At 40.6% G+C, this 18,188-nt stretch overlaps 1 protein-coding gene across 6 annotated transcripts in view; it reads left to right on the forward strand.

Annotated features, from left to right (window-relative positions):
- Positions 1 to 18,188, forward strand: part of LOC133642429 (nucleosome-remodeling factor subunit BPTF-like) — a 95,053-nt gene that overhangs the window by 24,197 nt on the left and 52,668 nt on the right. For 5 of the 6 annotated variants that reach the window (XM_062036602.1, XM_062036605.1, XM_062036600.1 and 2 more), the window contains 10 exons: positions 4,760 to 4,930; positions 4,997 to 5,082; positions 7,486 to 7,835; positions 10,175 to 10,306; positions 10,384 to 10,513; positions 12,800 to 12,935; positions 13,001 to 13,216; positions 15,208 to 16,678; positions 16,762 to 17,084; positions 17,169 to 17,319. In XM_062036602.1, the coding sequence (XP_061892586.1) occupies positions 4,760 to 4,930; positions 4,997 to 5,082; positions 7,486 to 7,835; positions 10,175 to 10,306; positions 10,384 to 10,513; positions 12,800 to 12,935; positions 13,001 to 13,216; positions 15,208 to 16,678; positions 16,762 to 17,084; positions 17,169 to 17,319 (3,166 nt within the window). The remainder of the gene's footprint in view (positions 1 to 4,759; positions 4,931 to 4,996; positions 5,083 to 7,485; positions 7,836 to 10,174; positions 10,307 to 10,383; positions 10,514 to 12,799; positions 12,936 to 13,000; positions 13,217 to 15,207; positions 16,679 to 16,761; positions 17,085 to 17,168; positions 17,320 to 18,188) is intronic. The other variant, XM_062036604.1, reaches the window with a different exon arrangement.

Raw genomic sequence — 18,188 nt, forward strand, 5'->3', positions numbered from 1 at the left:
AGCAGCCACAAACTTGTCTGTAGCAGCCCCAAACTTGTCTGTAGCAGCCCCAAACTTGTCTATAGCAGCCACAAACTTGTCTATAGCAGCCACAAACTTGTCTGTAGCAGCCCCAAACTTGTCTATAGCAGCCACAAACTTGTCTGTAGCAGCCACAAACATGTCTATAGCAGCCACAAACATGTCTATAGCAGCCCCAAACTTGTCTATAGCAGCCACAAACTTGTCTGTAGCAGCCACAAACTTGTCTATAGCAGCCCCAAACTTGTCTATAGCAGCCACAAACTTGTCTATAGCAGCCCCAAACTTGTCTGTAGCAGCCACAAACTTGTCTATAGCAGCCACAAACTTGTCTGTAGCAGCCACAAACTTGTCTGTAGCAGCCCCAAACTTGTCTGTAGCAGCCACAAACTTGTCTATAGCAGCCCCAAACTTGTCTATAGCAGCCACAAACTTGTCTGTAGCAGCCACAAACTTGTCTATAGCAGCCACAAACTTGTCTATAGCAGCCCCAAACTTGTCTGTAGCAGCCCCAAACTTGTCTATAGCAGCCACAAACTTGTCTATAGCAGCCACAAACTTGTCTGTAGCAGCCACAAACTTGTCTATAGCAGCCACAAACTTGTCTGTAGCAGCCACAAACTTGTCTGTAGCAGCCCCAAACTTGTCTATAGCAGCCACAAACTTGTCTGTAGCAGCCACAAACTTGTATATAGCAGCCACAAACTTGTCTATAGCAGCCCCAAACTTGTCTGTAGCAGCCCCAAACTTGTCTGTAGCAGCCCCAAACTTGTCTATAGCAGCCACAAACTTGTCTATAGCAGCCACAAACTTGTCTGTAGCAGCCACAAACTTGTCTATAGCAGCCACAAACTTGTCTATAGCAGCCACAAACTTTGTCTGTAGCAGCCCCAAACTTGTCTATAGCAGCCACCAACTTGTCTGTAGCAGCCACCAACTTGTCTATAGCAGCCACCAACTTGTCTGTAGCAGCCACAAACTTGTCTATAGCAGCCACAAACGTGTCTATAGCAGCCACAAACTTGTCTATAGCAGCCCCAAACTTGTCTGTAGCAGCCACAAACTTGTCTATAGCAGCCACAAACTTGTCTGTAGCAGCCCCAAACTTGTCTGTAGCAGCCCCAAACTTGTCTGTAGCAGCCACAAACTTGTCTGTAGCAGCCCCAAACTTGTCTGTAGCAGCCCCAAACTTGTCTGTAGCAGCCACAAACTTGTCTGTAGCAGCCCCAAACTTGTCTGTAGCAGCCACCAACTTGTCTGTAGCAGCCCCAAACTTGTCTGTAGCAGCCCCAAACTTGTCTGTAGCAGCCACAAACTTGTCTGTAGCAGCCCCAAACTTGTCTGTAGCAGCCACAAACTTGTCTATAGCAGCCACAAACTTGTCTGTAGCAGCCCCAAACTTGTCTGTAGCAGCCCCAAACTTGTCTGTAGCAGCCACAAACTTGTCTGTAGCAGCCCCAAACTTGTCTGTAGCAGCCCCAAACTTGTCTGTAGCAGCCACAAACTTGTCTGTAGCAGCCCCAAACTTGTCTGTAGCAGCCACCAACTTGTCTGTAGCAGCCACCAACTTGTTTGTAGCAGCCACCAACTTGTCTGTAGCAGCCACAAACTTGTCTCTAGCAGCCACAAACGTGTCTATAGCAGCCACAAACGTGTCTGTAGCAGCCACAAACTTGTCTGTAGCAGCCCCAAACTTGTCTGTAGCAGCCCCAAACTTGTCTGTAGCAGCCCCAAACTTGTCTATAGCAGCCACAAACTTGTCTATAGCAGCCACAAACTTGTCTACAGGACTGTCTCAGAAAATTAGAATATCGTGATATCTGTAATGCAATTAAAAAAAACAAAAATGTCATACATTATGGATTCATTACACATCAACTGAAATATTGCCAGCCTTTTATTATTTTAATATTGCAGATTATGGTATACAGCTTAAGAAAACTCAAAAATCGTATCTCAAAAAATTTGAATGTTTCCTCTGAACAAGTAAAAAAAAAAAGTTTTATAACAGCAAAACAAAGTCAAACATTTGAAAATGTCAATTAATGCACTCAGTACTTAGTTGGGAATCCTTTTGCATGGATTACTGCATCAATGCGGCGTGGCATGGAGGCAATCAGCCTGTGGCATTGCTGAGGTGGCATGGAGGCAATCAGCCTGTGGCATTGCTGAGGTGGCATGGAGACAATCAGCCTGTGGCATTGCTGAGGTGGCATGGAGGCAATCAGCCTGTGGCATTGCTGAGGTGGCATGGAGGCAATCAGCCTGTGGCATTGCTGAGGTGGAATGGAGGCAATCAGCCTGTGGCATTGCTGAGGTGGCATGGATGCTTCAATAGCGGCCTTTAGCTCATTTGCATTATTGAGTCTGGTGTCTTTCAGCTTCTTCTTCACAATACCCCACACATTCTCTATGGGGTTCAGGTCAGGGGAGTTGGCAGGCCAATGGAGGACAGTAATGCCATGGTCAGTACACCAGTTACTGCTGGTTTTGGTACTGTGGGCAGGTGCCAGATCATGCTGGAAAATGAAATCATCATCTCCATAGAGCTTTTCAACAGATGGAAGCATGTAGTGCTCTAAAATCTCTTGGTTCACAGCTGCATTGACTCTGGACTTGATGAAACACAGTGGACCAACACCAGCAGCTGACATGGCTCCCCAAACCATTGCTGACTGTGGGAACTTCACACTGGATTTCAAGCAACTTGGATTTTGCTCCTCTCCAGCCTTCCTCCAGACTCTAGCGCCTTGACTTCCAAATGAAATACAAAACTTTCTTTCGTCTGAAAACAGGACTCTGGACCACTCTGCAACTGTCCAGTGCTTCTTTTCCATAGCCCAAGTCAGACGCTTCTAGAGATTTTCTGAAATCTGGGAATTTTTGGAATTTGTCAAGGGAAAGCCCTGGATTCCCGAATAGGCTGAACAGTTTGAAGTTGGAACGCTTTGAATCGGATGAAAAATTTGGAAATTGTGGAACTTTGAAAAATGTCCCATTCATGTCAATGGTAATTTCATGGAAAATTGGGAATTTGGGGGAAAAAAAGGGAATTTTTTTGAAAATGCTAAAAAATGCGAATGTTCTAAATGAGTTCAAATAGTTGGTGTTGACGTTTTTCAAATCGGTTGAGAGATGTTGACTTAGTAACATTTTTAATTGAGAAAGGGTATTATGGAATTCCTGGAATTTCAGAAAAAACGGGAATTGTTCCAAATAAAAAAACTTTGGTTTTTTGTTCTGAATAAGAAGAATGTTTGGCGGTAGTACAGTTGAAGTGGGTTGAAAAATGTGGAAGGAGTAGTCGCCACAAAAAAGGGTGGAAATGGAGTTTGAAAAAAAACAGGAATTCCTGGAATTTTTTTTTACTTGAAAAAAATGTTAGTTTGAATGTCCAGGATGAGTGGAATGTGTTGAAGGTGGAATGGTTTGAATAGGTTGAAAAATGTGGAAATGGTGGAAGTTTGAAAAATGGCCAATTCATTTTAAATGGGAAAAATGTCCCGGAAAACCTGAAATTCTGGGAAATCTGGGAAGTTTTGGAATTTGTCAAGGGAAAGCCCTGGATTCCCGAATAGACTGAACAGTTTGAAGTTGGAACGGTTTGAATCGGATGAAAAATTTGGAAATTGTGGAACTTTGAAAAATGTCCCATTCATGTCAATGGTAATTTCATGGAAAATTGGGAATTTGGGGGGGAAAAAAGGGAATTTTTTTGAAAATGCTGAACAATAGTTTGTTTTTTGTCCTGAATAAGAAGAATGTTTGGCGGTAGTACGGTTGAAGTGGGTTGAAAAATGTGGAAGGAGTAGTCGCCACAAAAGAGGGTGGAAATAGGGTTTGAAAAAAATTCTGGGAATTCCTGGAATTTTTTTTTACTTGAAGAAAATGTTAGTTTGAATGTCCAGGATGAGTAGAATGTGTTTAAGGTGGAATGGTTTGAATCAGATGAAAAATGTGGAAAGTGTGAACTAACAATGCAGCACTGCAGTGAGCAAACATGTCCAAAGGATGGCGCCATGGAACAAACAATGACACACCTTTTCAGTGTATTTGCTGGGTTTTTCCCCAACATTTTTTTACATTTTGCAATATGGCTTTCAGCGAATAATCATCCATAAGTTAGCCACGCCGTTTTATAAGCCGCAGGGTTCAAAACAGAGGGAAACAGTAGCGGCTTATAGTCCGGAATTTACGGTGGTAACAAAGACACTGGTAAACTTGTTAGCATATTAGCAAATGCTAATGACGTCAGTTTGATTACATCACGATATCACGTCCTACAGACATCACACATGGGGCGCTTTAGTAAGTAAGAATAGTTTTAGTTATATTGTAAAACTTACAAATGTTATGAGTGATGAATGAAGAATCCATACGAGTAGAAACGTGGATGCTGGAATAAAAACTACAACCAACATAAATGTTACAATCAAACAGCTGGTGTGTAATAAGCACAATACTTGCAGGATAAACTCTTTGTAGGGCGCAGCATAACATTCAACTGCATGAAGAAGCTCCTTCTTAGTTAGATAGCCTATACAGTACTGCCATCTAATGTCATGGAAGTGCAACTGCATCTCAAATGTGTAAGAAAACAAGATATAAATAACAATTGGACAACACAGTTATCATAATCAGCTCATTTAAAAATATATATATATTTGAATAAACAATTAACATTTACTAACACACACCAAAGTTACTTCACATCCATTTCTTGCTTCTTCTTTTCAAGACGAGAAGTGCAACACTGAAGTGAGCGATGAGTCCACGCCAACGAAGATCCAAGATCAGCATCCAGTCCCGGGTCCTCAGGTCCCTGACAGTGCCCCTCTGAGGAAACCGGAGCAGCCGGACCTGTTTGAGAGGTCCTCTCGGTCTTCTTTCACCAGCCAAGACGGGACAGGTGAGTGATGGCACATACTTCTCATCAGATATGTGTTTTGATGACGCGCCTCGTCTGCAACAACAGAGGAGTATAACGCCAATCTCAGGAGCAACAGAGCAAGTTCAACACCGCTGGAGTTTTGCAGCCAAACACCGCGAGGCAGCAAAGAGGTGAGACAATGACTTATTATGTACAAAAGCAGTGAAGTTGTCAGGTTGTGTAAATGGTAAATAAAAAGACAATCCTTTTCAACTTATATTCAATTAAATAGACTGCAAAGACAAGATATTTCATGTTCACACTGAGAAACTTACTTTTTTTTGTGAATAATCATGAACTTAGAATTGAATGACAGCAACACATTGCAAAAAAGGCATTTTTACCAGTATGTTACATGGCCTTTCCTTTTAACAACACTCAGTAAAGGTTTGGGAAGTGAGGAGACACATTTTTGAAGTGGAATTCTTTCCCATTCTTGCTTGATGTACAGCTTAAGTTGTTCAACAGTCTCCCTTCTCATATTTTAGCCTTCACACATTTTCAATGTCTGGACTACAGGCAGGCCAGTCTAGTACCCGCACTCTTTTACTATGAAGCCACGCTGTTGTAACACCTGGCTTGGCATTGTCTTGCTGAAATAAGCAGGGGCGTCCATGATAACATTGCTTGGATGGCAACATATGTTGCTCCAAAAGCTGTATGTACCTTTCAGCATTAATGGTGCCTTCACAGATGTGTAAGTTACCCATGTCTTGGCCACTAATACACCCCCATACCATCACACATGCTGCCTTTTACACTTTCACCCTAGAACAGTCTGGATGGTTCTTTTCTTCTTTGGTCCGGAGGACACGACGTCCACAGTTTCCTAAAACAATTTGAAATGTGGACTCGTCAGACCACAGAACACTTTTACACTTTGCTTCAGTCCATCTTAGATGAGCTCGGGCCCAGCGAAGCGTTTCTGGGTGTTGTTGATAAATGGCTTTGGCTTTGCATAGTAAAATTTTAACTTGCACTTACAGATGTAGCGACCAACTGTAGTTACTGATAGTGGTTTTCTGAAGTGCTCCTGATCCCATGTGGTGATATCCTTTACACACTGATGTGGCTTTTTGATGCAGTACCGCCTGAGGGATCCAAGGTGTGTAATATCATGGCTTACCTGCAGTGATTTCTCCAGATTCTCTGAACCTTTTGATGATATTACGGAGCGTAGATGGTGAAATTCCTGTTCACCTGTGGGATGTTCCAAATAAGTCTTTGATGAGCATTCCTCAACTTTCTCCCTCTTTTTTGCCACTTGTGCCAGCTTTTTTGAAACATGTTGCAGGCATCAAATTCCAAATGAGCTAATATTTGCCACAAATACCAAAGTTTTTCAGTGTGAACATGAAATATCTTGTCTTTGCAGTCTATTCAATTGAATATAAGTTGAAAAGGATTTGTTGTATTCTCTTTTTATTTACCATTTACACAACGTGACAACTTCACTGCTTTTGGCTTTTTCTATTACACTTATATTGTGATGCAGTTTTCAAACATATCACCCAGCCCTAGTACAAAAAGCAGTATTTTACTAAAAATGTGAGTTTTATTTTCATTGTTTCCATAGCACTTAAAATTTCTCTTGGATCTTTTTTAGCATTTTATTTTTCCATTTATTTAATTTACTTTGAATATTGACTATATTTGATAACAACTGATGAATATGACTGAGTTGTATATGAAGCCGACACATTCCGTGTGTGTACTTATTTGTTCTAAATCCCATGTGTCAAACTCAAGGCCCCGGGGCCAGATGTGGGACGCCACTTCATCTTATTTGGCCCTGGAAAGCCTGGAAATAATATGTAACAATAAAGTAGTTTAACTGTTGTAAGTAAATCTATTCTTTCTTTCTATTTTGGGAATAAAAAATACATGTACTCGCAATTTACATGAACTTAAATATTGTTTAATTATGCAAAAATATATGATCAAACATTCAAACCATTTTTTAATATAAATAAATCCTAATAATAATGATTTCAAAGCAAGTTATCCATCAAATTGTGCAATGTAAAAGTAGCAATAGATTTCATGGTCAAATTGTGAAATTTACTGTGGTTTTTACAGCATTGTTCTCTAAATTAAAAAAAAACTGTACTTTTTTTACTGTAATAAACTGTGGTGCTGTTTTGGCATTTACAGTAATACACCGTAACAAACAAACTGGCAGCTCAGGTGCCAAAATTGCAGTTTTTTTTATTCACAGTAATAAAAAAAAAAAGTTAATTTTACAGTAAAATTCTGGCAACTGAGCTGCCTTTTTTTTTTTTACCATAAAAACAGCAGTACTGTTTTTCCATTTACAGTAATATACACTACATTGTGAGATGGAATTATTGCAACCTACCATATTTTTTTTATATTTTATATTTTGGAAAATCTACCAATAAAATGCATAATAATAGTATTGACTGTTAGAAGCGGCTTTCTGGGGCCAAACATAACTGCGATGTGGCCCTCAGTGAGAACCACTTTGACACCTCTGGTGTAAATGAACAGATTTCTTTCCCCTTGTGTTTCAGTCGTCCCCCGTGCGCTCTGACGGGGCAGCTTCATCGCCCGTCTTTTTCAAAAGCGAAGCATTGAACATGAACAACCTGTTCAAGCTGGGTCAGGAAGGCAAGTACCGGGTCTACCACAACCAGTACAGCACCAACGTGCTGGCCCTCAACAAGCATCAGCACCGCGAGGACCATGACAAGAGGCGGCACCTCTCCCACAAGTTCAGCCTGACCCCCGCCTCCGAGTTCAAGTGGAGCGGTTCCATCTACGGCTCCCGGAGCCTGACGGTCACCACCCTGCGTCTCACCATCATCCAGTTGGAAGTCAACGTCCCTCCGCCCTTCATGCACCCCAACTGGGCATCACACAGGTACAAATATGTATTTGTTCATAACAAACCACTCTACTACTGGGTAAATATGACAATAATGGCTTGAAGGGCAGTAACACAGTTGCTGTTTATGATTCATACAGTTAAATATGAAGTCCCTCATCCCGTTATTTCCCACTTTGATTGATATGGACACGAGGGCATGATATTGCAATGATGATACTTAAGTCACGATATGATACAGTAATGTGTTGGATGATATTATACAGTATATATATTTATATATATATGTGTATTTATACGTGTATATATATGTGTGTGTGTATATATATATGTATGTGTGTATATACATTTGTGTGTGTATACATATACACACACATACATGTGTGTGTATAAAAATGTGTATACATATATGTGTGTGTGTTATGTATGTATATGTGTGTATTTATATATATATGCCTGTGTGTATATACATATGTGTGTATACATATCAGTGTTTCCCATAAACTGCCAAGATACCTGTGGCGGTGGGGGCGTGGCTATGGGCGTGGTCACCATGACATCATCGAGGAATTTGTATAATTTACTACAATGATATGATTTTCTCTAAAAAGGCTCAAAAAATGTATACCTACTAATTAATAATAACAGTTTTGTTTTAAATGTCCATCCATCAATCCATCCATTTCACAATATAATTACAACACTTTATGTACATATTTATATACAGATTTGAACAATAAGTTATTCACTGAAATATATTTATTAATTGTGGTTCTTACAAGAAATATATCTTATAAAATATAAAAGCTAAAATGTCTCTTAAAGCTCTGCCCCTTTAATTAGTGCATACTAAATCATTTAACTTTAGCCTACTACTACAAGCATATTATTTACCAGCAACATAAAGTGAAACAGAGGCAGAGGTGTCCTGCCACAGTCAGTAACAAATAAACAGAAAACAGTAGTGGTCAAATACAAATAAGGCAACAAGAAAAGTATCCTACACTTCTCTTTTGTAAAGTAAATCTGAACAGCCTATATGGGCATCTACATCTACTATGTGATTTGCCCGAGAAGCTGGACAGGACAAAAAAAAAAAAAAAAAGTTTTTTTTAAATTTGTGGCGGACGTAATTCTTTCGTGGCGGGCCGCCACAAATAAATGAATGTGTGGGAAACACTGCATATACACACATACATGTGTGTGTGTATAAAAATATGTGTGTATATTTTTATATATATATATATATATATATATATATATATATATATATATATGTGTGTGTGTGTGTGTGTATATATATATATATATATATATATATATATATATATAATATTTTGAGACTTAAGTGTTATGGTTTCCTGGCGCCATCTAGTGGTTATAGGGCGCACTTACACCAAAACAATTTTTCTTGTGTTTCAATCGGCAAGCATGAGATTAATTCGATTGTCATGAAAAAAGCAGAGTAATATACCAGAAATATAGTCTGTTCAAAAATAGTACTTATACTGGGAGTCAATGGGGCCTAAAAGGGGCCTTAAGGAAATGAGTTTATACTTAATGTTTATATCCTCTTCTACAACAAAACTTCTTGGTGGAAAGTCTGGCAGCAAACCTTAAACTGAACGATCATATAATGCCCGTTTAAAAAAAGGTATTGCTATATATTACCATATCTATACACTACCGTTCAAAAGTTTGGGGTCACATGTAAATGTCCTTATTTTTGAAGGAAAAGCACTGTACTTTTCAATGAAGATAACTTTAAACTAGTCTTAACTTGAAAGAAATACACTCTATACATTGCTAATGTGGTAAATGACTATTCTAGCTGCAAATGTCTGCTTTTTGGTGCAATATCTACATAGGTGTATAGAGGCCCATTTCCAGCAACTATCACTCCAGTGTTCTAATGGTACAATGTGTTTGCTCATTGGCTCAGAAGGCTAATTGATGATTAGAAAACCCTTGTGCAATCATGTTCACACATCTGAAAACACTTTAGCTCGTTACAGAAGCTACAAAACTGACCTTCCTTTGAGCAGATTGACTTTCTGGAGCATCACATTTGTGGGCTCAATTAAACGCTCAAAATGGCCAGAAAAAGACAACTTTCATCTGAAACTCAACAGTCTATTCTTGTTCTTAGAAATGAAGGCTCGAACACTAAATTGTTTGGGTGACCCCAAACTTTTGAACGGTAGTGTATGTTTTTCCCACACCTTTTTTTAAATAAATGTTACTTGCTTTGTTAATTAGAGCCCTTAAAAGATGTCAGTGGACACTTTTCTGTTGGCTCTAGTCTATTCATGTGTTGCCTCTGTCGGCAAAGTCATCATGTGTTCATAGATGTGGTTTGTGGTGTTTACATGTAGAACCAACTGGAACAAAGCAGTACAAATGTGCAGCAAGGCGAGGGAATTTGCGCTGGCACTGGCCATCCTGGAGTGTGCCATCAAACCAGTGGTCATGCTGCCCATATGGAAAGACTCCCTGGGGCACACAAGGTAATGTGCGTACGTCACCACCCCAGTCGGTGCTCTGGCTCCACAACGTTACGAAACAGAACAGTCTCTCGTCTCAGGCTGCATCGCATGACCTCCATGGAGCGCGATGACAAAGAGAAGGTGAAGAAACGGGAGAAGAAACTGGAGGACGAGGAGACGCTGCAGCAGGCCACGTGGGTGAAGTACACCATTCCCATCAAGCATCAGGTAAAACTACTTTTATACCACATAACATACAACAGAAATACTAAACCCAAAACCAGTGAAGTTGGCACGTTGTGTAAATGGTCAATAAAAACAGAATACAATGAAGCCGGCGGCGTTTCTGGGTGTTGTTGATAAATGGCTTTGGCTTTGCATAGTAGAGTTTTAACTTGCACTTACAGATGTAGCGACCAACTGTAGTTACTGACAGTGGTTTTCTGAAGTCTTCCTGATCCCATGTGGTGATATCCTTTACACACTGATGTGGCTTTTTGATGCAGTACCGCCTGAGGGATCCAAGGTGTGTAATATCATGGCTTACGTGCAGTGATTTCTCCAGATTGTCTGAATCTTTTGATGATATTACGGAGCGTAGATGGTGAAATCCGTAAATTCCTTGTTGAGAAATGTTGTTCTTCAACAATTAGCTCAGGCATTTGTTGACAAAGTGGTGACCCTCGCCCCGTCCTTGTTTGTGAACGACTGAGCATTTCATGGAAGCTGCTTTTATACCCAATCATGGCACCCACCTGTTCCCAATGAGCCTGTTCACCTGTGGGATGTTCCAAATAAGTCTTTGATGAGCATTCCTCAACTTTCTCACTCTTTTTTGCCCCTTGTGCCAGCTTTTTTAAAAACATGTTGCGGGCATCAAATTCCAAATGAGCTAATATTTGTAAAAAAAAAAAAAAGAAAGTTTCTCAGTGTGAACATGAAATATCCTGTCTTTGCAGTCTATTCAATTGAATATAAGTTGAAAAGGATTTGTTGTATTCTCTTTTTATTTACCATTTACACAACGTGACAACTTCACTGCTTTTGGGGTTTGTATACATCACAATTTATCTGTTTTTTCTGGACTATAGAGCACAGATATATATAGGTTGTGAAATAAGTTATTTAGACAGAAATATTGTTTAAATGTTTATTTACATACCTTAATTGTTTCCAAGCGGTATGGCAGTAAAACGGCTGATCAAACAAAACGTCAGTCATGGTCATGGACCCACTAGCTGCGCAAGCTAGCTCTCCAATCAGCTAAACAGGCTCAATAACTCCACGGTGACGTTTTGGTGAATTTACTGAGGAATTAGTGAAAGTGAAACAATACAAAAAGAATGTCATTGTAAGTTAATAATACTAACACAGACACTTGTAAACGTGTTTGCATATTAGCTTATGCTAACGACGCTAGCTTCATTACATTATGACAGCAGGTACAAATATGCATGAACACACTCCTACAGACATCACACATGCGACACTTTAGTGAGTAAAAATTGTTTTAGTTATATCGTAAAACTGAGGGATGAATGAAAAATACATACGAGTAGAAACGCTATGGACGACTTAGAAGACAGAAAGGTACTTGTACTTTGGGTTTAAAGCTTTAAACAGAAGAGCGCTGCAGTGAGTAAACTCATCCAAAAGATGGCGCCATAACAAACAATAACACACCTTTTATTGTAATCGCCTTGTTGTGATATATTAGCCACACCGGACTATAAGCCGCAGATATGTACGTTTTGAAATGAGTTATTTACACAGAAAAAATCTGTAGATGTTTATTTACATACCTTAATTGTTTCCAAACGGTGTCTGTAACAAGGCAGTAAAACGGCTGATCAAACAAAACAGAAGTCATGGTCATGGACCCATTAAATGCGCAAGCTAGTTCTCCAATCAGCTAAACAGACTCAATAACTCCACGGTGACGTTTTGGTGAATTTACTGAGGAATTTGTGAAAGTGAAACAACACAAACATAATGTGTGAGTTAATAATGCTAACACAGACACTCTGTGTTAGCATATTGGCTAATGCTAAGGACGCTAGTTTCATTACATTACGGACAAACATGCATGAAAACACTTACAGACATCACATGGGACGCTTTATTAAGTATGAACTGTTTTAGTTATATTGTAATATTTTTATTTTTATTTTGTATATTGTTGCTTGGAGTGATGAATTTATAGAAATAAACGCTATGGACGATTAGAAGAGAAAACGGCGCTTTTCCTTCCGGTTCAAAGCTTTAAACTGCAGGAATTAAATTACCCACAGCACGTGCAGTGAGCGAACTCGTCCAAAAGATGGCGCCAAAGCAAAAACAATAACACACCGTTGAAGTGTCTTTGGATGTGTTGAGTAAAAACTAGCAAAGAAAAATCCATAAGCACCATTTTATAAGCCTCAAGGTTCAAAGCGTAGGAAGAAAGTAGCAACTTGTAGTCCGTTATTTACGCTACTTTAATTGAGTGCTTTATTTTTGTGCTTTTTTGACTAGGTGTGGAAGCAGAAGGGGGAGGAGTACAGAGTGACAGGATATGGCGGCTGGAGTTGGGTCAGTAAGACTCGTGTGCCTCGTTTTCTTCCCAAATTACCGGGAAACACAAACGTAAACTACCGTCAAGAACTAGAAGGTAAGAAACTGTCTTACCCCCAGATATCATTCAGCTGTTGCTCACGTGTGTTGTCGTCACCACAGCCAAGATGAGCAAGGAACACGCCTGTAGAAACCAAGAGGACAAGATGGAGACGACAGCAGAGGACAAGCAGCAGGCCTCCATCAGTGCATCATCTCAGAGCTCCTCTTCAGAACCAGACCACTTGTCCAAAGAGGAAGTGAAACCCACAGACCAGGAGCAAGAAAAGACAGAGGTTGAGCCCTGCCTTAACGCTGCTCCTTCAAATGAAGAAAAGGGTAAGCAAATTGCAATGTCCCAAAAGTTCCAATAAGCTAATATTGGCCGATAAATGCTTTAAAATGTAATATCGGAAATTATCGGTATCGTTTTTTTTATTATCGCTATCGTTTTTTTTTTGGTTTTTTTTAATGAAATGAATAGGGATGTCCGATAATGGCTTTTTGCCGATATTCCGATATTGTCCAACTTTTTAATTACCGATACCGATATCAACCGATATATGCAGTCGTGGAATTAACACATTATGATGCCTAATTTGGACAACCAGGTATGGTGAAGATAAGGTACCTTTTAAAAAAATTAGTAAAATAAGATAAATAAATTAAAAACATTTTCTTGAATAAAAAAGAAAGTACAACAATATAAAAACAGTTACATAGAAACTAGTAATGAATGAAAATTAGTAAAATGAAGTGTTAAAGGTTAGTACTATTAGTGGAGCAGCAGCACGCACAATCATGTGTGCTTACGGACTGTATCCCTTGCAGACTGTATTGATATATATTGATATATAATGTAGGAACCTTGCAGACTGTATTGATATATATTGATATATAATGTAGGAACCTTGCAGACTGTATTGATATATATTGATATATAATGTAGGAACCTTGCAGACTGTATTGATATATATTGATATATAATGTAGGAACCTTGCAGACTGTATTGATATATATTGATATATAATGTAGGAACCTTGCAGACTGTATTGATATATATTGATATATAATGTAGGAACCTTGCAGACTGTATTGATATATATTGATATATAATGTAGGAAGCAGAATATTAATAACAGAAAGAAACAACCCTTTTGTGTGAATGAGTGTAAATGAGGGAGGGAGGTTTTTTGGGTTGGTGCACTAATTGTAAGTGTATCTTGTGTTTTTTATGTTGATTTAATAAAAAATAAAAAAAACGATACAGATAATTAAAAAAACGATACCGATAATTTCCGATATTACATTTTAACGCATATATCGGCCGATATTATCGGACATCTCTAGAAATGAACATAAAAAACACAAGATACACTTACAATTAGTGCACCAACCCAAAAAACCTCCCTCCCCCCATTTACACTCATTCACACAAAAGGGTTGTTTCATTCTGTTATTAATATTCTGCTTCCTACATTATATATCAATATATATCAATACAGTCTGCAAGGTTCCTACATTATATATCAATATATATCAATACAGTCTGCAAGGTTCCTACATTATACATCAATATATATCAATACAGTCTGCAAGGTTCCTACATTATATATCAATATATATCAATACAGTCTGCAAGGTTCCTACATTATATATCAATATATCAGTTTCTCAGTTAGACCTGATCCTTTTACCTCCTCATCCACCCTGTCCTTGTTTCTTCTAGAACTGGATGCACTTTACACAAACGACCAGCTGGATGACAAGCAAAACACCTTCTAAGACAAACCAAACAGTCCAGTTGCGATCGATGGAATACCCTTAGGACACAATGGCCTGGATGAGTGAGAACATCCATAGACAATGTCAAGATAATACTTAAACAAACCTTAAACCAAGTGATCAGTGCAAATGTGTGCGTTCTTTGACTCTGCTCCGTTGGACTGGAGTGCATGCCCCTTTTCTTGTCGTCTTTCGTGAAATCTTGCACTCTTTCGCCCTTCTTGGTTACTTATCGAGGAACTCTGAAGAAATGTTTATTTTTATCGCGATTTGAACGATTCGTACGGCCGAAAACAACACAAGCGTAGGGCATTTGTACTTCGAGAAAGGGTAAAGTACCCATTGAGAACAGACGCTGGTCCGACCATCACCCGTATTTAACGAGCCGGATGTAATGTAAATCCAAGCAATAAGGCATTGCAGAGGAAGCTGGGAGTGTGTGTTAGACTCCATGGGGAAAGACTTCTTTTATGGACCTTTTACGACACACATCATATCTATAAACACTTTATCTTGACATTATCTCCTTGCTTTATTCATTGCAGAAGAGGTTGAAAACAAAGACCGATCTTCGTCTGCTGTTCAGCCTGTAAAAGAAGAGCCCATCCAGAAAAGTCACCAACCTAACGAGGAGTCCACCGCCCCGGAGCCTTCGTACGATGTTGTCAACGTCAGCGAAGGATTCCAGTTGCGGACCGCTTATAAAAGGAAGGTGAAGCCCTCCAAACTGGACGGACTGCTGGAGCGGCGTGTCAAACAGTTCACCTTGGAGGAGAAGCAGAGATTGGAGAGAATGAGACAAGCGGCCTTCCTATCCAGAATAACCGCGTCGAAGTCTTCTTCTGCGGTGAAGACTGAAGGATCTGCATCAGCCAAACAGCTGCCTGCTGCCAGCCCGTGCGTCAAAGGTGAAGGAGACAAGGACCCACACAAGAAAGACCCTGTGGTTAAAAAGCTGGACTTTGAGCAGGAGTACAACAGCCTGAAGACAAACACGGATGTCAAATTGGAGTCCACGGACATCAAACCCAGCGTGCAGGCAGAATCTAATCTTGTGCAGGAGAACAGTGGAGGGACTGCGGCACACACAGAAGTGAACGGAGGAAGCATTGGGCTCAACTGTGATACAAACTTTAAATCAGAAAGTGAGGCCAAAAGTGAGAAACAAGAGGTGGCTCCAGTGGGAGACAACACCAAGAAACGTGGCTACGAGGAGATGGAGCAAGGCAGTGAGAAGACGGACTTTAGTAAGACCAACACAGAGCATGTGAATGGAGAAACTGCCACCAGTGCTCCTTTGGATTCAAACTCCGACCTCAGCGTTCCGGTCCCCAGTGATAGCAAAGAGCCTGTTAAGACTCTAATGAACGGAAACATCTCCCAGAATGACGGTTCTTACGACAGTCACCCACCTCCTTCAAAGGTCCCCAAATTAGAGAATCACGTGGCTGAGAAAGCCGACCCCAGAACTGCTGTGAGTAGTAACAATCAGGATGTACTTGCAGTGCCCGCTGATACTCAATCTTCAAGTCAATCAAGTGCCTCCTGCCTCCGTAGCCGTGACAATGGCAGTCATACGGATGATCTGAAGACCTCCACGCAGAGTGTCACGCAGTCTCAAAACCCTCAGACCGCAACAGCAAGTAGCACCGCTTCCACCAAGCCAAAATGTGGCGCAGCAGTCCCGCAGAGGTCCAAATCCGCCAGTGGTCCAAAGCAGGCCACCTCAGCTTCAGCCATGACCATAAGCAAAGCCTACACCACCAGTGACCGGGTCAGTCTTCTCAAGTTCTCCAAATGTAAGAAGGCCCGGTCGGGCACGGCGCTGCCGTCCTATCGCAAGTTTGTCACCAAAAGCAGTAAAAAGAGCATCTTCGTCCTGCCAAACGATGACCTGAAGAGGCTGGCGAGGAGAGCGGGCATCAGAGAGGTGCCCATCTTCAGTTACAACGCCAAGCCAGTCCTGGACATATGGCCCTACCCTTCACCTCGGCCCACTTTTGGAATCACATGGAGGTTGGGAACACATCTGCTTCTCATTTGTTCTCTCGTTTCTGTTCTCTTTAATGTGTGAATTCTTCTATTCCCAACCCGTTTAGGTACCGTCTCCAGACCGTGAGGTCTCTGGCAGGAGTCAGCCTGATGCTGAGGCTCCTCTGGGCCTGTCTCAAGTGGGACGAGATGGCTGTGAAGCCCTCTGCTGCCGTGGGTCTAACACGGAAAGGTGACTATCCGCGTTCACCGTTCTACCGAGTGTCCGCCTGCATCGTGACTGTTGGCTTTCTCTCCTCAGAAACCACAGACACGGATGTCACCACAACAGAGATAATCAAACGCAGAGACGTGGGCCCTCACGGCATCCGCTCAGAATACTGCATCAGGAAGATCATCTGTCCCATTGGTAACAGGGATACTCCCAAAGGTAGGGAGGGCTTTGCCTGGTAGGTTTGTCACGGGAGATGTTTTCAGAACATTCCATGAACCGTGTCCCTTTTCCCGTGAGTAGAAACTCCGACGCCACAGAGAAAGGGCCTGCGATCAAGCGCCTTGAGGCCCAAGAAGCAGGAGTCCAAAAAGCCAACGGGGCCAATTGCCGTGGAGACGTGGATTGTTGAGGAAGAGCTGGAGTTGTGGGAGATCAGAGCCTTTGCAGAAAAGTGAGAACTAGAGTAGACGTCACGCATTTTTGTAGCACACATTGTTTATGGCGGCAAACCTCTTCCACTAAGAGCTGCAGAATCAAAACTAGTACAATATTATGATTTTTTTCAAGCTCTGTGTTTGTTTTGTCAGCATTGCAAAACAAACACGGTGTTGGGGCGGTATAGCTCGGTTGGTAGAGTGGCCGTGCCAGTAACTTGAGGGTTGCAGGTTCAATCCCCGCTTCCGCCATCCTAGTCACTGCCGTTGTGTCCTTGGGCAAGACACTTTACCCACCTGCTCCCAGTGCCACCCACACTGGTTTAAATGTAACTTAGATATTGGGTTTCACAATGTAAAGCGCTTTGAGTCACTTGAGAAAAAGCGCTATATAAATGTAATTCACTTCACTTCACATTGCAACTTTCTCTCGTCACATTACACCTTAATTCCACTTTTTAGGGGATATTTTTACATACTGTGTTGTACGGCTGGAAATTGGCTTAAAATGTGAGCATGTTAATGTTATCAAGTTAACTGTTAGCATGTGTCACATACCAAGTTATTCAACTCTGAGGTGTAGAGTTGCAAAAATAGAAAAAATTAGCTAAAAAAAAAAAAAGTTAGCATGTGTCACATACCAAGGTATGTAACTCTGAGGTGTAGGGTTGCAAAATTAACTAAACTTTTTTTTTTTTTTTTAAAGTTAGCATATTTCACATACCAAGTTATTCAACTTTGAGGTGTACGGTTGCAAAATTAGCTAAAAAAAAAAAAAAGTTAGCATGTGTCATACCAAGTTATTCAACTCTGAGGTGTAGGGTTGCAAAAATAGAAAAAATTAAAGAAATTAAAAAAAAAGTTAGCATGTGTCACATACTAAGTT

Source organism: Entelurus aequoreus, linkage group LG25 (assembly GCF_033978785.1).
Source record: "Entelurus aequoreus isolate RoL-2023_Sb linkage group LG25, RoL_Eaeq_v1.1, whole genome shotgun sequence".
Lineage (NCBI taxonomy): Eukaryota > Metazoa > Chordata > Actinopteri > Syngnathiformes > Syngnathidae > Entelurus > Entelurus aequoreus.